Source organism: Chiloscyllium plagiosum, chromosome 4 (assembly GCF_004010195.1).
Source record: "Chiloscyllium plagiosum isolate BGI_BamShark_2017 chromosome 4, ASM401019v2, whole genome shotgun sequence".
Lineage (NCBI taxonomy): Eukaryota > Metazoa > Chordata > Chondrichthyes > Orectolobiformes > Hemiscylliidae > Chiloscyllium > Chiloscyllium plagiosum.
In genome coordinates this window covers 50943845-50966448 of record NC_057713.1, presented here as the reverse complement: position 1 = coordinate 50966448, position 22604 = coordinate 50943845, and the positions used below count along the sequence as shown (strand labels likewise).

Below are 22604 nucleotides of genomic sequence, written 5' to 3'. Positions count from 1 at the left end.
TTAGATACATTCAAGAGGGAGCTGGATGTGGCCCTTGCAGCTAAAGGGATTAAGGAATACTTAAATCACCTACTCCTGCAACTACTTTCTATGAAACAACAAAATTAACCATAATTCAAGAGCTCCAGACAATTTTTGTTAGCAATAATCAATGTGTTTTGTGGTTGTTTTTCATCCTTTATCTTCAGATCTGCCCTCCCATGAAAGGAGGACTTCATTGTTCTGAATAAGGCTTCACCAGCAAATCTAAACTATAAGCAGCAGTCCACAAAAAGTCCTGAAGAAACCCTGGGAGGTTAGTGGTTGTAATGAAACCTGCTGGAGTACATCCAACTTGAATTGGCTATCCTATTGCTGAGATTAATTGTAGTGATGCTTTAGCTGTGATCAGCTAACTCAGTGCAAGTATATTTGGAGCCTGAGATGTTCATGATTTTGTCACTAGAGAAATTCACTAAGCTATCAAAGAATCTTTTGAGAATTATTTTTTTCTTTAATATATACACAAAGTGCCAATATTTTTAGTTATCCCCCACTGAATCTAAAATGTCTTAATAAAGCCTTTAAGATACTGAACACCATTCAAAACAAGTGATAATTATTATTACATGTAGACGCAGAGTGAAAAGCTTTGTCTTGCTAGTAATACAGGCAGATCACGTAGTTAAATAGCATAGATAAGTAAATAATAGGTAAACAGCAGCAAAAACAAAAACACAGGTACAGGCAAATGTTAAGAGTTTGTCCATCCATTCAGTATTCTTGTAAATCTTCCAATAAATGAGGAAAATTAATGATTTATGAAACACTTTGTTATTGTAAACCTAAATTTACTATCCCAAAATGGCAGTAGCAAAATTGCATTTTAAGACGGAAATGTCAGGATTGTATGTAATGATCAATCTGGTGTTATCGTACTCTCCGTTTTCTTATCATTTTATCTCTCATTTCTCCTGAAAACATTCTTGTTCTTGCTCCAGAATTACCAGCAGCTTTCCAGCCAAATAGCAATCTTTTTTTTTGTCAGAGCTGCATTGACCAGCAGGAACGAGAGCAGATATTTTTAGTCGTTTCAACCCTGGAAGTAATTGTAAATCTGCTAGTCTAAGTCATCTAAATAAAACCTGGGATTTTCTAGCCTGTTTAACTTAGCGTCAAAATGAGTCATGCGTTTGTGTTAAAAAAAAATGTAGCTTCGAACTGTCGGTCAGAGAATGTGTAAATAAGCGAGACTTTGTCGATACAATTGGTCTAACAGTAATGTGTTAACTGCTCTCGTTCTGCTCGAGAGCTGCTGAAGAAGGTGTGACAATTGTAGAAAACAATCTAATTTTCTCAGAACAAAAGAATCAAACACTTGTTGGATCCTTCTCCCTGGGCATTTCCAACCCTAACAACAGCTGAGATGGGAGCAAGATAACAAGGAACCATCCAAAAGTCATTCAGTCACAAATTACCTCATTGATCAATGCAAACCGGTTTTCGTTCACATCGAGCCGTTTTTACAAGGACAATTATGGTTTAAAATTATATCTTGCCCTTCACAAACCAACCACTTGTTCGCATCATCCATGATTGAAATCATTTCAAAGCAATCAGTAGGCCAGAAAAAAAGGCTAACTTGTTTTAAATTTAAAAACTAATCATCATCGAAAGTAACATACAATGGCTTGATTTAGAAGGTTAAAATGTTGCCCTGTCTTGGGTAACATTACTTTAAAGTTCTTTTTTCAGACGATCGATAACTTCCTGAGGAAAGGCAAGACAATAAATAATTACATTAGAATCCATTGTTGAGTGTGTTGTAGTCGAGAGCATTTGTATTGACAAACAGATGGATTCACCCTCCCCACGATGTAGTGATAAACACAACCATTAATTAGCATTTCTTTTCAAAACATGCGTTGGGAATTAAAGGAACGTTTGGACAAAGCCCTTCACTATATACACATAGAGAGATAAAAGTCAATCCTGTGTGGAAGTATTAAGTTTAAAAAAAAGTTTGGAAACTATTAACTGGTGAATCAGCGAACCACAACATATACGCAGGAGCCAGGCAAACGTGGAAACAAAAGAACAGCCCAGTGCGGAAGTGAAGCAAACATGTATATATGCTTCAAAGTTGAACACGCTTATGTATTTTATGTAATCAGAATAATGAAATCTGCTTAATCACTGCGCGCTGGCATGTGCTACAAAGTTTAATGTTTAACCGAGCCGCTTAAAAAGCAGAACCGTTTTAAAAAAAACTGATCTCTTTCCAGCTCTCCATGGGGGAGGTCTGCCAACCGTCATCAAAGCAGCTCGCCACATTCACCGGATATTAACCAGCAAAAGCACAAAGAAACAACAACCACTTCAATTGCAAACAGTTTCATCTGGTTTACTTTTAACGAACTCCAGAATCGAACAATGCACAGAGGGTCTTCTTTACTATGCATCATCTTTAAAAATATATATAAATACTTCAAGCGTAATCAAAAGTCGGGTTGGATTCCCTAACTGTATGCAAATACTAAACTTTTTTTGAATGGGTTTGTGGTGATGTCAGAAGGAATTTTTTTTCTCTCTATCTCCACTCCCTTCCGTGGGTTAGGGGCGGATCCAGCTCTGAGGCAGCAGCTGTCAAAGAGAGCTGTCAGCTCCTGAGGAGGCAGAGAGACGATCTGATCCGATCCGACCCGAGCCGACTAGTTCCGAGCGCAGGTAGCAGTGATGTGTTTACCTTTTGTTTGAATCCTCCAGCGAGCAACACGTTGGGGCAGAGCGAACAGCACCCACCCAACGTGCACTCCCAACACTGCAGCTGCCACTAGTTAGTCGTGTACATATACTCAAAACTTTTTTGCTGCTGCTATTTTTTTGTATTAATCTGGGAGAAACGTAGCCGGGGAAGGTTTGTTTTATTGTTTCCTCCTCCCTCCCCCTTTTTTTTCCACGGCGAACCTAGTTGGAGTGCCTGGAGACACATTTCTGGAACAGGATGAAAGCTAAGAAAGGTAAGTAAAAGCAAGTAACTGCTTCCTCCATGCTGTTGGCACGTTGTCAGATCAGGTTCAATGTGGCGTTCTTGACACTGTCTTGTCTGGAAATGTTGTTCATTTAATTTAACACTTTTTTTTATTTTGTGTGTACCGTTGGAAAGGGGCTGTTTGTGTGTGTGGAGGGTAAGTGACCGATTAACTGCTAGGCGAAAAAAAAGTGCCCTTTTAGAAAGAGGTGAGTGGTGAGGGTTGATGAAGGCTTTGTTTAGCTCTCACCCTCGTGGAAACGTTTTCTACCTCCCCTACCCCCCCCCCCCCCCAAACTCGCATTTCTTTGCTCAAACGTTCCACATCGATTCATAGGTTTAACTTGACGAATTTCATTGTTATTTCCTTCCTTAATCTAGCTTGTTTTAAAAGTTTATGAAAAGTGAGTGGGTCACAAGCGCTTCGAGGTTCTGGGGGATTTCCTATCGATTTGTTATTCCAAGAAACACAACTCATTACTCGGTGCTCATTTGATTTTTTTTCGAATAGCTCGGAACTTGGAAAAAATGCTAAACAAAAAAAAACTCCCCGCTGTAGGTGGGCGGGATGTGTGGAATGATTCACAAGGACGGTTATTTTCTGGCTGTAGCAAAACTTCCACTTATTAAACATCCAGCCGTGCAGAACGTACTTTTAAAATATAATTTTCCCGTCCATTTGCTCGATTAAAGCCTCAGGAATTTCAAAGGACATAGCACCGCCAAGTATTAGAGAGTTTACCATTTTGTCTGTGTGGGGGTGTTGGAGCAGGATCAGGTACATGGTGTTTAGTTTTGAGGATGTTTGCTGTGCTTAAGAATGTTGGAGTGAAGTTGCTCCCCCTCCCCCCTCCCCTTAGAACTATAGCGAAGTGGGTGATTTTTTTTGTGACAGGTTCCAGTGTGCACAATATTTTGTTGTCTTTCCATAGTTATTTTTCATCTTTATATAGGTGGGATTATCGATTCACTCGAATTGAGTTGTTTTCAAATCCTGTCCACCTGGAATGCAGTCTTTTATCTATTTTCTTTTGAACTGTAGAAGAAATCAAACACTTTTTTTATAAAAAAGGACATTTTTTTTTAAAAGTTTTTAATCGTTGACCACGGTCATCAACTTGGTGAGGTCAGCGTCCCAAGTCAGACTGGGTATTGTTTAAATATTTTGAATGCGTGTTTCCATTTAATGAAAGACACGAAGTTAGTAACACGTGTTTGGCGAGGACACAATGTTTGATTTTTTTTAAGTCAGGGCAGCAGACTGAAAGATGTGACAGAAACTACCGAACTAAATTTCTTTATTGGTCCCCTTTTTGGGGGGGTTGGAAGGGGTGAGGGAGACCGTGGAGGCAGAGAGGAAAACTTTGCAGTTATTGAGGGCTGGTTTCTGTTCTTTTGTTCTGTCTCAAGCGGACAATGGCTGCTCTAAAACGCTGGCAAAGAGCAGGTATCACTTTACAACTGACAGCCCGACCAGCTTCAGAAATTCAAACTCAGCCAACCAGCGGTTTGCCCTGAGGAGGGCCTACGCTTTTCCCGGAGTTGGCTGAGAGTGGGCTGGATGGTTACAAACAATCTGAGGTTGGTTTGGGGGTGGGGTATACGGAAAGGGGTAGTTCGAGGACAGCGAGAGGCGGCTTTTGTTTTAACCATGGAATGCCTGTAGGTCACGAACAAATCGGGCTTGTTGCAAGTTTATGTTGGATTTATATAATCTGATTTCCTAAAGTATGCAAATTAATTGTGTTTCGACCCTTCGCTCTGTTAGATACCACAAGGAGGGGGGGGGGTCTAGTATAGGATCAAAAATAACTTTTTTTGTAGAGAAGGTTCAGAGAGGAAATTCGTTCAAATAATAAAATTTCTAAAAATAATATGTTTAATCATTCAAAATGGATCATAATAACACACATTAAAAGGCTGAAGATAGGCGGTGCTGGCAGCGAGGCACTGAACGTGTTAAAGAGTGTACGTGCCGAGCAGTGTAGCGAGCTGGGTCCCTGTTGATCGTATTTCACCAGTCAGACCAGTGTGTCATTTCAACATCTCGTTCCTTGGCAGCGATGGGGCCGGTCTGCGGCAGTGAAACGGACGAGGACGACAGTTTGGAGGTGCCTCTCGACCTCTCTCATTCAGGAAAACGTCGCAGGCGGGGAAACCTGCCCAAGGAATCGGTGCGGATCCTCCGGGACTGGCTGTACGAGCATCGCTATAAGGCATATCCATCGGAACAGGAGAAAACTCAACTGTCCAGGCAGGCACAGTTATCCGTACTGCAGGTGAGTGAGTCCCAAGGCGGCTGACATTCTACCAATGACTATCATAAGAGCTTTCAGCAGAGATCTGTCACTGCTCGTTACCGGTTATGTTTGTTATATGTAAACCTGATGTTTTATACCCAAGGCAGCTGTTGGTAGTGTACAGCTGGACTGCAAAACGCATCTCCACAGTGCTGGAGTTGCTATTCTCTAACATGTTGATGTCAGCCCATAAGTAGTGACTGCAAATGCAGCAGGGCCCTGTGTGCTGCATAAAGCAGACAAGAGGCTGAGAAATCACTACAGCTTGGAGTTCGAGGTTGGCTCACGGATTTACGTTTCCAGAACTTGCAATGTGAAGTGTATTGACCATTCTGTATGATCTTGTGTAATGCCAGCTCATTGCTAAATGAGAATTGTTTAACTGTTGCTTCATACTTGAGTCACAACTAATCTCAAACCAGTATCCAGGAATGTGTGGCCATTTCTAAATTGTCAGAATATGTAGGAGAATGATGTCTATAATGTTTTATTCCTGGGGTGTGGAGATGATTCCTCATGAATCTGTTCTGAGATGTGCTAACACCTCTGAAGCTGGTGGGACTTCAACCCAGGTTGCTACCATTGCACCAAAAGAGCCCTTTTCTGGGGTACAGACCTTAACTAGGCCATCATTTATTGCCCACCCCAAATTGCTTTTACGGTGTAGCTCCATGATTAAAAGTGAAGGAATTGTGTTCACTAGATTGGAGGGGAACTTGCAGTTGGTTTTCACATATCTGCTGCCCTTATTATAGATGGCAGTGGTTTTGGCAAATGCTTTGTAAAGAGCCTTGGGTTTCTGCAGCCCATTTTGTGATGGTAGATGCTGCTGAGCATTAATGGAGGAGGAATGAATTTGGTGCCAATCAATTGGACTGCTTTGCCATGGTGTCACACTACTTGTGTTCGGTGTTCCACACATCCAGGCAAATTGGGGATATTCCATCCTGCTCCTGATTTTGGCTTTCAGATGGTGAGCAGGCTTTGGGGAGTCAGGAGGTTTTACTTGCAGCTGAATTTCCAGAGTTTGATCTGCTTTTGTAACCATAGTTTTTTTTTAATGGCTGCCTTATGTCAGCCAAGTAAATGGTGATCCCCAGGATGTTGATCGAGGGATTCAGCAATGGTAATGCTGTTTAAATATTGTTGAGTGATGGTTAGATTCTCTCCTATTGGAGATGGTCATTGCCTGACTCTCGTGCAGTGAAAATGTTAATGCCATGCAATCCTGGATGTGTCATCTAGGGCTTTCTACACATGGACATGGATTACCTCAATATCTGAGGAGTGGTGAAGATGTCCATTGTTAAATGATCAATGAATAGTCCACGTCAGACTTTTATGATAGTACCCTGAGGAACCCTTGCAGGAATATCCTGAAGCTGGGAAGACTGCAATTATCTTTCCTTTGTGTTAGATATGGTTCCTGGTGAATGATTTGGTTGCTATATTTCTGATTATGCCTTTGCAGATGTATCAGTTTGACACCATTATGGGGATGAACATGTTTTCTACCAACCATCTACTTACAGTCTGAGATGTACAGCATTGAAAGAGACCCTTTCATCCAATTCATCCATGCTGATCAGATATCCTAGATTAATCTCATCCCATTCCTATTCATATATCCATCCAGATGCTTTCCACATGTTGAAGTTGTACCAGCCTCCACCACTTCCTCTGGTACCTCATTCCATACATGCACCATGTTAGATTAGATTACTTACAGTATGGAAACAGGCCCTTTGGCCCAACAAGTCCACACCGACCCGCCAAAGCGCAACCCACCCAGACCCATTCCCCTACATTTACCCCTTCACCTAACACTGGGCAGTTCTGCGTTTTTTAAAAAAATCTTGCCCTTTGGGTCCCTTTTAAATCTTCTTTTTCTGACTTAAATCTATGCCCTCTAGTATTGGACTCCCCAGCCCAAGAAAAAGACTTTAGTTGTTCACCCTATCTATTCCTGTCATGATTTTATAAACTTCTATAAGGTCACTCCTCAGTCTCCACTCCAGGGAAAGTAGCCCCAATCTATTCAGCCTTTCCCTATAGCTCAAACCCTCCAATCATGGCAACATGATTGTAAATGTTTTCAGAACCTTTTTAAGTTTCACAACGTCTTTCTGATAGCAGGGAGACCAGAATTGCACACAATATTCCAACAGTGGCCTAACAACGTCCTGTACAGCCACATTACCCTCCACTCCTTTACTCCATGCACTGACCAATTAAAGCAAGTTTACTAAACATCTCTTTCACTATCCTGTCTACCTGTAAGCCTGCTTTCAAGGAACTATGAAGTTGCACTCTAAGGTCTCTTTGTTCAGCAACACTTCCCAGGACCTTTACATTAAGTGTATAAGTCCTGCCCTGATTTGCCTTTCCAAAATGCAACAATTCACCTTTTATCTAAAGTAAGTTGCATCTACCATTCTTTGGCCACCAGCCTATCTGATCATGGTCCCATTGTAATTTGAGGTAACTTTCCTTGCTATCCATTACACTTCCAATTTTGATGTCACCTACAAACTTACGAACATGCAAGGTCAGGTTAGTATCCAAATAATTTGTATAAATGACAAAAAGCAGTAGACCCAGCACTGATCCTAGTGGCACACTGCTAGCCACAGGTCTCCAGTCAGAAAAGCAACCCTCCACCAAATGGTTAGTTGACCTGAAAAGGTGCTGTTGAGTCTTCCCCTTGGTGCTGTTAATGAGGATTGTATTAGAACAGTAGCGTTAGAATTATGCTAGTCATGGTGTATGTCCTTGTTCTGAGAGGTGATGCACTTTGGAAGTTCAGGTATAGGTGGAAACTATACAGTGAATGGCAGATCTGGGTGTGCAGATGGATAGTGAAAAAACAGCCTATGACATGGTTGCCTTCATTGGGAGGGGCATTGAATATAAGGATAGATGAGTTATGCTGAAGCGTTATGGAACTTTAGTTAGGCCACGCTTGGAATATTGTGTGCAGTTCTGGTCACCACACTACCAGGAGGATGTGGATGGCTTATCAAGATGTAGCCTGATATGGGGTATTTTGGCTATAGAGAAAGGTTGGATAGACTGGGTTTGTTTTCACTGGAACCCAGGAGTTGATGGGGCAACCTGATTGAAGTTTGAGATTGAGTGGCATAGATAGGAAAGTATGAAGCTTCCTCCCCAGATGGAAGGGTCAATTGCTAGGGAACACAGATTCAAGGTGGGGGGGGGGGTAGAGTTTAAAGATGTGCAAAGCACCTTTTTCAGACAAAGGGTGGTGGGTACCTGAAATGAACTTCCAGAAGAGGTGGTTGAAGCAGACACAACAGCAGCTTTTTAAGAAGCACCTGGACAAAAACGTAAATTGGAAGGGAATAGAAGGGTGTGGAACCTGTAAGTGAGGACAATTTTAATATAGATGGGCAAAATGTGTTGGCACAAGCTTGAAGGGCCTGATTCTTTGTTCTGTGTTGCTGCTTTTATGCTTCTTGGTGGTAGAGATTGCAAGATAAGTAAGGATTATAACTTTGGCTATTGTATACATATGCCTGAGAACATGTTACTCTTGCCTCCACTGTCAACAAAGGAGGCTATTTTTAGTTGGGTTTCCATTCCTGAAAATCGTGAATTTGAATGAAACATAACTTCTCATGGGAATAAATGCTAAATCCAGAGTTAGGTTCCTGAGAGCCAATTTGGCCTGGAAGAGCCCATGTAAAAGTTGAAATACTATGCCATATGTGTGAAGTGTTGTGCATTGCCAGCTAAAATAACTTGTAAAGCAAAATAATGAAAACTACAGTAAAGAATGCAGCTTTTAAAGAAACTTACAAGTTCCTGAACTATTTTACCATGTACAGGTACAGTATAGCAGAATTAGTTCCAAGAGATTAAGTCCACAACAATTGCTATAATTTTACAAGAACATACAGCAGGTACTTAAGAGATATTTAAAACTGGAGTTTACCTGGGTAGAGAACCTTTTTAGTAAATTCTGAGTCAGAGTGCAGACACAATACTGGCAACTCTAGCAGCACCATCGGGGCTGATGTGATAATGCAAGAAGTGTGATGTATAACCTGATGAGGAGGGAAGGAACATTAAACAGAGAATGACCCTCTTAAATTAGGGGACAGGGTGTTTTTATTTAAGAAAGAAATCACTTTTCAAAAACAATTTAACAGCAGAGATGTAAAATGAGGACACCCTTTAGCTGTTAAGTATTGAGTGCTCAGAAAATGATTCAACAAGTGTTCAGTCTCTTGTCTTCCACAGTAACAATCTGACTTGTTCAGTTAATATTGTGGTCAATAGTGACAGCTTTTTATTTACTCTGCATTGATGTTGCTGAAAGAAATCCGTAGTGGTGGCACTGATGAAGACTGTGGAGAAGCTTGCTGGCGGTGATTTGTTCTCTTTGTGCATATGGAGTATGTGCATTGGTTGACAACAGTCAGGCAAAGTCCAAATGTTCTGGTCCCACTGTCAATTGTGGATTATTGAATTATCAGAAGAGTTGTAAATTGAACTGAACAGGTCTCGGTAAACAATCCACTGTGCTAGTAGGATTCACTGCTGGTAGATGGTTGAATCAAGGTAGTTTCTGGGAAGAATTTCAGCAGAGGTAGAATGATGTAATACTGCAGCATAAGACCATATGTCCTGTTTATGCTGAGAGTATCACAATAAAATAATGACCAACAAATTATGCAGTGAGACTGAGCACTTAGTTTTAATCCTTTTTTAAAGGAAGGTTTTCTCTATTATTATGGTGCTGTTTTATCAACTAGTTGGACACTGTATAAGTTTTTTGTCAATTTAGTTTATTTCAAGCTGTGATACGGTGTCTTTCTGTTCTCTAGTAAGACCATTTGTAAAGCCGAGAAAATTTGAAATCAAATGACCTTGGTTGACTTCAATAGAATTGCAGAATAAGCACCTGTCATGAACTATTGAAATTCAGAATTATCTGGGAAAGCCCACTGTTAAACTGAAGGTGTAATATTTGAGTTTATTTTTACACCTTTTTTAAAGCAGATAAACAAATGTGACAGAAGTTGTAAGGCAGTCAAATGTTGCCCCTTAAAAGTATTCATTCAGTAGGAAAGTCTTTGCTATGTCCCTTCCCCCTCCTCTGCTTTGTGCCATGAATCTGTCTCAAAGACACAGATGGGAAGACTATGGTCTAGATCAAAGTCACCACATTCCAACGATTACTTTTTAAAAACCTGAATTCAAAAGAAAGAAACAGCGGGAGCACCAAGAACCTTGATTTCTCCTACTTAGACTAAGTGATATTATTTCTACCATTTTGTCATGTTGGCCATGTACAATCCATTGTTTGCACATAAAATTATCATGCACCAAGATCCAACTGTAAATATCGACTTAGTCTGTTGGTTAGGAGACCAACTTTGCTTAATTTTGCTTAATTTTTACATTCACCCAAATGGGCAGGTGGAGACTCTGCTTAGCATTTCTGTCAGAACTACAGTAAACATTTTGCCCTAGACTATTTAGGTTCTGCAATGCATCACAAACCAAGATCAGTCTTAAACATAAGGTAAAGTTTTTCCTTTTGGTGTAACTTACATTTTAGCTTTTTGAAATTTCTGCTCAAATTCTCAATTCGAAACATTTCCATGTTATTAAACACAAATTTTGTCCACATTAGCATGCTCAGGTCACGATACAGAATCTATTTTGTTTTGTGGTGGGGGTGGGGGCGGGATTCTGATACTAGATCTGAGGGGTCGTGGAAAAACACAAGAGGTCAGGCAGCATCCGAGGAGCAGGAGAGTCAATGTTTTGGACAAAAGCCCTTCATCAGGAAATTCTGATAGATGAGTTGCTTTTATTAATGCAGCTGAAAATAGATTGATCACAACATGAAAAATTTAGAGGTTACACTTGGTAAATTGCCCCTAAGCACTTAAATTTTAAAAAAAATGGCTTTTAGTATTTGTATGTGAATAATATCTGCAAATTAGGAAGGCTGAAGGTTTCCATGATACATTCTACATTGGATAATACATTTAACCACATAATGGGGAAGCTTCTCCCAAGTGTATACATCTTAGAAATCCATTCTAGAATAGCTATTATGTGTACAAAGTGAGAATTTTTGGATGAAAAAGTTTTGAAATCATCTGAGCATTGTTCTTAAATTAAAGGTAGAGATTCATGAATATACTACATGAAATGCTACCTTCACCTACACGTCCAGAGGAAGAATTAGGCCATCCTTGTTTCACATTGTTATAATGTCCCTGAAGGCACGTACAGAAAGGCATTTGAACTACTTGCTGCTGTTTGAATTGATTTATGAAGAAATTTGTATCAATCCTTTTTTGAGGCATTTTGAAATAAGCAGCGAGCAATAGTTTAATAAGTTTGCTCATGTATGAAAGCAATTGAAAAGATGCTGCTAGCCAAATTACATAGGACAGTTTGCAGTATCATCAATATACTTTTTTAAAAATACTGTACTCTTGATATGGCAGTGGTAACTAACTGCAGACCGTATTGTAAATAAATTCATGCCTCCTACTTTTCTAGGACCTTCAGATAGGGTTTGGAAAACAAAAGCTTCCTTCTTTTAGTCTTCCAATGCTAATTCAGTAAAGAGGGGAGTTTGACCCTTGAAGTTCTCATGTTTCAGCTTGAGTACTGCTGTTACTGAGCCCCCTCCCTGCCCCCACAACTTTATTCTGCATAGCTTAATGAGATGAGCTCAAGGAAAGAGGACTGTGACTTTAATAGCTGAAATAAAGATTGAAAAAATGGTTTTGCGTTGTACTTGGTGTCTTTTAATTGCTGAATATAGATTATTGAAACTCCTAGTGAACTGAGTGCTTTTAATGGCCGGTTGAAATAATGCCTATGATACCATTTCCCTAAGGTGGATCTGGTTGACAGTAGTGATGTAGGGTCTGTAATTCAAATGGATTATGTTGCACATAGAGGTCACATTCTAAGCAATTTTGACCCTCCAGTGTACAGGAGAGTATTAAGAGTGTACACTCCTGTTGAATATCGGCTTCATATATTGCTTATGTAAGGCTGGTTGAGTAATGAAAATGGGATAATCAGATTCCAAGCACCCTCATAAGGCGTACTGCCTGTGTTGCAACTCTTTGTAATGCACTTGAATAATAGATGAGAACAAACAACTTTTTCAGCAGGAGACAACAAAAATATTTCATTTCTTTGAAAATGCTTTAAAAAGTTATTTTTAATTGAGAGCTTAAGTATAGAATGCATTGCTCAATATCTATCACTTTGCATTGTGTAATTCAACTTTGAATATATTCAGATTTTTAATCAACAAGGTTGCAATAGACAAATTTATAATCTGTAAGGAAGTCAAGTGTAATGAGGACAAGGCAGGAAAGTGAATTGTGGAAGTGCGCTCTTGAATTGTACTTTTCACAAATAGACATTATATTCCAAAATAATGTCGCATGACAGGCTCTTTATGTGAAGATGTGCTGCAACTCTATTAGTCAGCCAAGGTCTTTTGATAACAATGTCTTGGCTTTACAAAGGTCTTATTATAGTCTTAAAATCTTAGTCAATTGTCTTTAGAATAACACATTATTTTGAACAGTCATAGGCTATTAATTGTATCAGGCATGATCTTTGAGTGAAAATGCAAGACAAGTCTGTCAAATAACTTGCTACGGCTGGTGTATTGATACTTAATTTGCATAAACAAAGTTATGCAATCTGTGGCTGTGTAAAATTTGACAGCAAGACTATTTAGTCCGTTATTTTCTTTCAAAGAGCTGCTGCAGGCAACCTAATTTGTTCCACTCACCTGCTTTTCCATTACAGCATTGCAATCATTTCCTTTTTCAGATATATCCAGCTCTAAGACACTTACTTGGAGAACTGGCATAGGCATATAGGGCCAAATAGCCATCTCTTGTGCCATAAAGAGTATCATTCTGAAAATGTTACTATTGAAATGTAAAAGCTTTGGTTTTTTTTCTTCAGAGGGATTTAGTACTAAATATAGGGAAATGGAAATTTTCCTTTTCAGGTGCCATGTCAACAACACTTTTGGGTCTTTGATAGCATATCTGAACACTGACTCAATACAAGTACAGAGTATGTGGAGTATCAATGTGTCTTCCAAGTTTTCATTTAAACTGTACCTGCCAGTTAAGTCATGTAGGGCAGTTATTGTTAAGAGGTGAGAGAGGAGAAATACAGGAAAGGAAAACATTGATCTGCCCATCTGTCATGAAAGACAACATTGTCATACAGTTCTTGACTTGTGAAACTTCCCTAATGTTGGAGTTTTGTACAGGCAAATAAACTGGAGTTTTTAATCCTGATCCATCTCCATGAGGTTGAAAGTTCACTTTCTCTGACTAATGGACAGTGGTGGAAGTTGGAGCCAGTATCTCTGCAATTTTGTTTGTCTTTTCCTGCTAATGCCTGAGATGGTGAATGCTATGCTGAATTTTCTACAAATTGTATTTTAACTATATGGGTTAATGATTAATTGCACAGTTCCGAGGTGAACGAGGGAAGCCATGCTTAAAGGAATGATCGCTGATAGAATTACAGCCAGTTCTCTGTCTTGCGCGCACTCTGTGAAAATGGGAAATTGTCAAATTGTTTTTTAGCCTTGTTTTAAATGGTTTGCAAGGAAGTGGCTGACCTCATGTTTAAGATATGGATTCTCGTCAATGTGATTATTCTTTTGCTTTGCATTATATTCAAGATACTTGTTTGGTTGGAGTTCATGCTTTTATAGGTAATACTTTTGACAGTTACGTTGAAGTCAAAGATAGCCTCTTGCTGATTATCTCTCTTTTCTGCTAAATTGCAGGTCTGTAATTGGTTTATTAACGCACGCCGCAGACTCCTGCCAGACATGTTGAGAAAGGATGGCATGGACCCCAACAACTTCACCATCTCTCGCCGAGGCAGCAAGAGTGTAGAGCACACATCGATGACTTTTAATAACTATGTTGCAGACCTTGATGAAGGATCTTTCAGATCTGCAAGTTCCAGCCCAGAAAACGGGGAGACTTCTCCATGTAGCATCTCTTCTGCAGGGGGATTACTGCCAAGACCTTCGGTGATATGTCACACTACTGTCTCCACATCAAATGACGTGCCTTTACACTACTGCCCACCCACCAGCATAGAGGGAATGGATCTCTTGTCAAGTGCTAGTTTAGTGGATACCAATCCTGGATGCTCCAAAGATGCTGTTCAAGTGGGGTCAAACCAACCGCCCCAGAGTGGACTGTTTAACACCCCTCCACCCACTCCACCAGACCTCAACCAAGATTTCAGTGGGTTTCAGTTGCTGGTAGATGTTGCGCTCAAGCGAGCTGCCGAAATGGAATCCCAGTCGAAGCTTGTGGCTTAAATTCTGTTCTCACTGGCTGCCAAACTGACTTGAGGGAGGAATAAAAACACTAACTAAATCCTTTGTTTCATGTGGAAAACAGTTGCTTTATGCAGCATGATGCCTTCTTATTTGCACAAGGGAATCCAAAAACACGGCTTCCTATCATGGAATTGTCTTAACAAACTATTCGCAAGGAGACCAATGAACTCATGACTACTATAGATAGAAGTTCTTTATGTTTTGTAGTTGCTGATAATGTGAGAATTTTCCCATGATTATGTGATTCTTTACTTTCTGTGCAATATTTAGATAAACAGAGCCGCCTTATCAGTCTTTATCATTCCTGCATGGAAAAAGTGTGGCCCATGCATTGTTTAGAACAACAGTTTTTATATATAATTATGTATTATCACTGGGGCTTGTATCTAAACTGAGTTTTGATTTATTCCTTCAGTCTTTATTTCAGTGTGAGGCAACCAACCATGGACCTGGGGAACAGAACTTTTAATGTACTTCACCTGCAGTGACTGTTTTATTGTACAGACCTTTCCTCTGCTTTACTTTTCCAGCTGCTACAGCAGGACCTGTGCATAGGCAGTACCACACCTACAAGATTGCTTTACTTGTGGCTGCCATCACTGGTTCGCTGCTATTGTTACAGTAGCCAATGTTACCTAATCGTTTAAAGTTAGCTGCTGTATTTGTATCAATCGTGATCTCCAAAGTACAGAATAAGATTTTAAACCACCCACTCACTGCAAGTTTTTTTTTTAGTTACTTAATTGAAAACCTGAGTGATTTCAGATTTGGTGGCTGGTGTGGCCAACATCTTGAGTGTAGCACACAAACCTTGAATGTACATCTTTATTTTGATGCTTATGGTTTTGTTTTCTCTTGTGCATATTTCATGGAGGCACTGGATCACGTGTCTGTTTTGCCCAGGTCATCCTCTTCCATTGCTGGTGAAGACTCCATGGCTTCCTAGAACTTTGCCTTTTGTAGCTGGTGTTGTGAAGTCTGGACACACTACTGGCGGAACATGTCAGTTTGTCTCCTACGACTGTCGGTGTCTTGAGATATTCATGCTTAAAACAAAAATCTGATGGCTGTGCCATTATTCACTCTGTTTTCTAGGCTGTAATTCAAAATGAAGTTGGGACCGACTTAAGTGAAGGACTTTGTTTCTTTAACTGCTGTTACATGAATAGTTAGGGGCTGAGAGTCCATGGGGCTTCTCCTGATCTGCTGTAACTCGTTTACTGACTGACAGTCATGCATGCCATTACTCGGGCAGCAGTTGGAAGATCACTACAGAATTTCAGGATACGAGTTCCAATGCATAACTTAATTTACTACAAGGTATAGAGATTAATGGACATCTTGTGTTGCCATGACAGTGTCGGTTTTGGTTTCTGTCACCCTGATAATGCACCTTATCTCAAAGACCAGGCCCTGTTGCATTCTTCAGTTTCTCCATAGTGCCAGAGGACAGGATTTCTAACATGAAGTCCTGCTGGCAATGTTCACATTTTTAAGAAAAAATGTACTATTTGGCTGCTGACCCTTCGATTGTTGAAGTGCTGTTTTTCCTGGGATATTTGTCAGAAGTTGTAGAATTTACTCTACAATTTATTAACTTGAGGGATGGTCAGGGAGATGAAAGAATGTTTGTTTTTTTTAAAAAAAATCAATGTCTTTAAATACTGTGCAACTTGAGATTTGGAAATTTGTAGTGTGATTTCTTTAGCAGCTAGTGATTTTTTAAGATCTTTTTAGCTGGGGGGAAAAGGTTATTTAAACTGCACATGGCTATACAAATTTCATTCCTACCTCCCTCCCACCCCCTATTTTTAAACTTCTTTGCAATAAATGGCTTTTCCTGTTAACCTGTCTGCATTGTGAGCAGGTACACACTTAAACGATAGCAAATTTACACTATGTCATACTGCCGTGTAACATCACGCTGATGGTTGAACCAGTTTAAACCTTTCCAAGTGTATTTCTGTTGGCAAAATGATTGATATGACTCTTGCATAGTTGGGTGACTTATAACTTATGAAACTTTTTCCACTGTAAGAATGTCTGCAGTGCCATTTTTGGCATTGTCACAAAGCAGGTTATGGGAACAAGACCCTGAAATCCCTTGCAGGTTCTCATTATAACTCTTTGAGACCAGTGATATCCCCCAGGAATAATTATTATCTTCATCCATCTGTGTTAGGACTGTCACTAAGTTGTAGTTGGTTGTTGGGGACTCCTCCCACAAATGCTGGAATTATATCCTACCTCTTGAACAAGGGTCCTGCAGTTCTCTAAGTCCTCATGTCTACAAACATAAAGGGCTGGATCTTGTCCTATGATTAAACCAAAGATCCAGCAAAAACTAATTATAAATCAGACCTTCAAAAGGAAGTCTGGTCTCCATTATCTGTACCTTTTGTACTGATCAACATTTTTTGGATGAGTTCCTGTTCTGTGGCTTTTTTTTTGTATAACTTATTATATATTATGAATGCTGATGACCTGACAGGCACTGACTTGCTGTTTCTGACTGAAACTTGAATGGCAGCTGATTTAACACCGTGAAAGTGACACAATCACTAAAGCATTCCAAACTTTCGTCTATTGTTGATTAATTCAGTTGGCATTCCTTTTTGCAATTGGGTCAATAGTACTGTAATGAAATGTGATTTTTTTTTTTCCTGACTCAATCATAATTCAACCTTTTTTAAAGAAGAAATGAAATAGTGAAGTTTCCTACTTTTTAACCTAGAACCTTTTTTAAGCCTTCGGCTCTGGAAGGTATTTGTACAGTTTGCATCATTGTGGTCATCTTACATTGTAAAGCTAAGTGAAGTCAAACTGTACTGAATGAACCTGGTCGTTTTTTGCATTGATGTTTGCCTTGTTGATTTAGTCAGGTTGCAATGACCTGTAAAGATTGACTAAAGTTGCAGTATTCCTCTTTGCCTTGCCACTGGATTCTGCAGGCAGGGTTCTTCTCACTTCTTAATTATAAGGTGGGGGCAACAGAATGCAGTTTCACAATGTATCCAGTTTTGATTTAAAGAAAAAATAAATTACTTTATTTCCTTCGTAATTCTGGTTCTGTGATTTCTCTCTGTGAACTTAATGATATTTTATTGGCAGTTGGCAGCCCTGCTCAGCAACAGTAAATAAATGCTGCCTATTTTGTGGGTAAGTTGTTAGAGGGTCCGTAAATCACAGTTACTACCATCTCCAACACTCACTGCTTCGTAGCTTCAGTAACTGTCTTGGTGGCCCACACTGTCATGAGTACTGCACTGAGCACAGCATGATTGTTCTCCTACCATGATAGATGAAGGCTGAGAGTACTTGGAGCTACTAAGTAAATAAATCACCAGAGCAAGATGAAATTGCTTCAGGTGGATTTCAGGTTCTTGGAAAAAAAGACAATGTAGAAATAACTAGGTCTGTGCATCATCTTCCCAGTTCCCCGCCAGATAACAGTGTGGTGCTAGAAGATTGCTAATATTATACCTTTTTCATCAGGGGAGCCAGGGAAGTTTATAAATCAGTCTAAACTCGGTGGGCAAGTTATTCAAACCATTTGAGAGACTGGGGTAAAAATAAAGTCCCGAAAGCACAGATTATTTATGGACAGTCAACAGGGATTTGTTAAGGGAAGATAATGTTTCTCATTATTTTTAAAAGTAATGGTATTGATCAGGATAGCGCAGTTGATGTGGTCTACATGGATTTTATATTTTTTCAATCATGTGGTACATTTTCAAACCTTTTGCTAAATCCATGTAAACCACATCAACTGCACTATTCTGATCAATCCTCCATATTATCTTTTTCAAAATAAAAGACTCGAATCAAATTAGTCAGGCACAATCTTCTCTTAGGAATGTATCAATGGATTTGTCAGGCAAATGAACCTAGAGCAGTAGGAGGTGTTGCATTTTTGAAGAATTCAAACAGAGCAAAAGTATTACACAAAGTGGGAGTATATTGAGATGCTGTGAAAGTAAGGAAATTAATATTTACTGATCCTTTTAATGTAGCAGGTCAGGTTGATTACAGTATCTCATATGCTACCTTAACCACTTTCTCAGCAGAAGTGTAGATTATAAGACAATGGTGGTTATGCTGGAACTAAATAGACCACAACGTGTTCTGCGTGTAGTTCTGATCACTTTACAGAAAGAATATAATTGCCCCATACATGGTGCAGGAAAGATCTAAAATGATTGGGTGCTACAGTGGCTCAGTAGTTAGCACTGCTGCCTCTCGGTACCAGGATCGATTGCAGCCTTGGGCAACCGTCTGTGTTGGTTTCTGGTAGATGCTCCAGTTTCCTCCCACCGTCAAAAGATGTATAGTTTAGGTGTCTTCGATATGGTCAGTATTGGATTACGGGGATAGGGTTAGAGCCTGCATCTGAGTGGGACACTTTCTTTTTAGAGGGTTGGTGTGGACTTAATGATCCAAATGGACTCTGCACTGAGGGGATGTAAAAACTGGCTGAGGAAAAACTGCCACTGTCTATTACCCATCCCCTGAAGATAGTGGTGCCTTGATGTGCTGCAGTACATGGTCTGTAGGTAGACCCGCAAAGCTGTTAGGGAGCAATTTCAAGGATTTTTAACCCAGCAACAGTGAAGGAACAGTGATATATTTGAGTCTGGATGGTAACCAGCTTGCCGATAAACTTGCAGGTAGTGGTGTTCCATGTATTTGCTATCCTTGTTCTTCTAGATGGAATTAGTCGTGGGTTTGGAAGGTGCTAAGGACCTTTTTGAGTTTTAGCAATGCATTTTTAAGACTGAGTATCAGTGATGGAATGACTGAATGGCACCACATGCACAAAACAGTCAAACATGCTGCATTGTTCTGGATAGTGTCAAGCACCGTGTAATATTGGACTTCAACTCCCAGTAAGTGGAGAGTTTTCCCTCACCCTGCTGACTTGTGCCTTCTAGATGATAGACAGATTGGGTTTGGGGAGTCAGGAGGTGGGTTAGTCTGCTTCTGATCTGCTCTTGTAGCCACTGTTTATGTGGTGAGTCCAGTTGAGTTCCTGGTCAATGATAACCCCTAGGATGCTGATAGTGGGGGATTCAGTGATGGTAACACTACTGACTATAGAAGGGCAGTTGGTCATTACCTGGCATTTGTGTGGCACAAATGTTACTTGTTACTTTTCAGCTCAAGCCAGGATATTATGGTCTGTTTGCATTTGGACATGGACTACTTCAATAGCTGAGGAGTTGTGAATGGTGCTTAACACTATGCAATCATCTAATGCCCCTACTTCTGACAATATGGAGGGAAGATCATTGAAACAGCTGAAGATGGTTAGGCTTGGATGTTTTCCTGAGAAACTCCTGCAGAGATGTCCTGGAGCTGAGATGACTGCAAAGTTTCCCAAGGTGTTCAGGGATGTGTAGTTCAGGTGCATTTGTCAGGGGTAAATGTAGAGTGATAGCCTTTGGGAATGGGTCTGAGTGGGTTACTCTTTGGAGGGTCAGTGTGGATTTGTTGGGCCGAATGATCTGTTTCCACTGTAAGAATTCTATGATTAAAATTGCAAATCTGATGAAATGCAGCCTGCCATTGTGATAAAATCTAAAAGCTCAGGAAGTTTCTATCTTTTTCATTCCCCAACGCATGCAAGTAAAACTTATTTTAAAAACAGAAGTGCAGCACCTGCCAAAATAATCTTTCAAGGACTCTTTGAGATGTTCTTGAGGGGCACTTTTTCAGAGATTCCTGTGAAATTCTTGTCACCTCCTTTACTAAATGATGCAGACATGTAGTAATATGGTTCTTTCATTTACGTTGAATATTTTTTAGTTTCTATTTTTTAACACACATTGAGTATAGTATACATGCACTTTTTGTAAATGTTTTAACTTAGAATGTATAAATCAGAGGCTTTTGGTCATTTTAAGATTAACAAATTGACTTTACTGTTTCCAAAATGAGATTTATCTGAGACACATTGCAAAACGCCTCTCTCCTCCCACCAGCACAGCAAGTTAAAAATTTGCAGAAACCCCAACAATAGTTCGAAGATCCCTTAGTTTTGGGGATCAGCAATATTTTTCTTGGACTGTACGATGTTACAGAGAGTTTGTTCAGCCCGTTCTCTTGGTTCAGTGTTGAGAATTTTTGATTTTGGTTTGAGTCAACTTTGCAAACAAAAATGTATGAGGTGATTTTATGATTTGACTGTTAGATTAAATTATCTACAGTGTAGAAACAGGCCATTCGGCTCAACAAGTCCACACCGACCCTCCGAAGAGCAAGCCACTCATACCCATTTCCCTTCAACTAATGCACCCAACACTATGGACAATTAAGCATAGCCAATTCACCTGACCTGCACATCTTTGGACTGTGGGAGCAAACTGGAGCAACCGCGCAGACCCAAGCAGAATATGCAAACTCCACATAGACAGTCACCTGAGGTGGAATTCAAAGCTAGGTCCCTGGTGCTGTGAGGCATCAGTGCTAACCACTGGGCCAGGGTGCTGCCCCTAATTATTATATGAGGTAGTTGTCCTCAAATTTAGAACGTGAAAGCTTTGGAATAGCTGTGCCCACTGATATATAAATAAATGCATATGTAATACATGCTCTGAAGATGATCTTTCCCTGGTTGCTCCTGTGTTTGAAAATTTCAGAGGCTATTTTGACTTTTGGGGTAACTTGCCTGCTGCCCTGTATGTTGAAGTAGTGTAACTTCTGGAGAAACCTCTTTGAACTGAACTCCATCGATGTTATAAGGTTGATTAAAAGTGGTATGTAAATGTGAGCTATTGTTATACCCAGTTGATCTTGATCTTATCTGAATGCAATCCAACAACCACTGTTCACTGCACTTCAGTTAATGATTCAATTGATTGGTGTACATTGAGCTTCCTCATGCATTGGCAGCCCTTTCTACTCAGTCATTTGATTCAGGTTTTAACTTTACTCTGCATTGCACTTGAGGACAATGCACAATACAAGGTGTGGGACGCAGGCAGCTTGACAACAGGGCATAATACAGGTATATGAAGCACTTTCTTTCACCTGTAAAGATCTAATCATTCACTTATGTTTATCACAAGTCTAACAAAACTTTGATAACAAGTAATTAAAATGGACAACACCGTTCTTCATTATAAACCAATCCTCACTATGATAAGAATGGCATGATCAATACAATGAGGTATTATCCCATTTGACCAATGATCAGGAGCACTGTTTTATCACGGCCAAATAACTTAAGTTCCACCTTTTATTTCTTGGGGTTGTGAGGATTTTACCAGAGTATAGGAGATTATATTCAGTGATTCATAATGCAGTTGTGAACTTGTTTGAATGTTTCTGGAACATAACCACGAGCAGTCTGTTTTTTAAATTTCTATGAAGTATTCACAAAGATATGTGTTTTCCCTTTTTCTGATGTCTTTGATGCATTGTTGAGATTGAAGATAGGATTAGAACATCATGTTGAGGTTGTACAGAAGATTAGTGAGGCCTCTTCTGGAGTACTGTGCGCAGTTCTAGTCATCCTGTTATGGGAAAGATATTAAGCCAGAGGTAGTTCAGAAGAGGTTTAGCAGGATGTTGACGGGAATGGAGGGTTTGAGTTATAAGGAAAGGCTGTGTAGTTTGGGGCTGTTTTCACTGGAGTGTAGGAGGTTGAGAGATCTTATAGAGGTTTATAAAATAATGAGGGGTATAGATAAAGTGAATAGCAGGTGTCTTTTCCTTAAGTGGAGGATTTCAAAACTTGTTTTTTAGGTAGGCAAAGTTAAAAATCACAACACCAGGTTATAGTCCAACAGGTTTATTTGGAAGCTCTAGCTTTTGGAGCACTGCTCCTTCATCAGGTTTTTATTTAGGTGAGAGGATTTTGAAAAGACACGAGAGGCAACTTTTTTTTTTTACA

At 39.8% G+C, this 22604-nt stretch overlaps 1 protein-coding gene across 2 annotated transcripts; it reads left to right on the top strand.

Annotated features, from left to right (window-relative positions):
• Positions 1 to 2130: 2130 nt before the first annotated feature.
• tgif1 (TGFB-induced factor homeobox 1) lies at positions 2131 to 17771 on the top strand. 2 transcript variants are annotated; one of them, XM_043688202.1, is made up of 3 exons: positions 2131 to 2999; positions 5072 to 5289; positions 14141 to 17771. In XM_043688202.1, exons 1-3 carry the CDS (start codon positions 2984 to 2986, stop codon positions 14687 to 14689), a joined length of 783 nt encoding a protein of 260 aa, XP_043544137.1. In that variant the 5' UTR covers positions 2131 to 2983; the 3' UTR covers positions 14690 to 17771. The 2 variants fall into 2 exon arrangements, with proteins under 2 accessions (XP_043544137.1, XP_043544138.1); XM_043688203.1 differs by having other exon boundaries at positions 2133 to 2706.
• The last annotated feature ends 4833 nt before the right edge of the window (positions 17772 to 22604 follow it).

Coding starts and splice junctions, on each gene's coding strand:
- tgif1 (XM_043688202.1), top strand. Junction 5,290..14,140: donor CACAGTTATCCGTACTGCAG/GTGAGTGAGTCC, acceptor GCTAAATTGCAG/GTCTGTAATTGGTTTATTAA.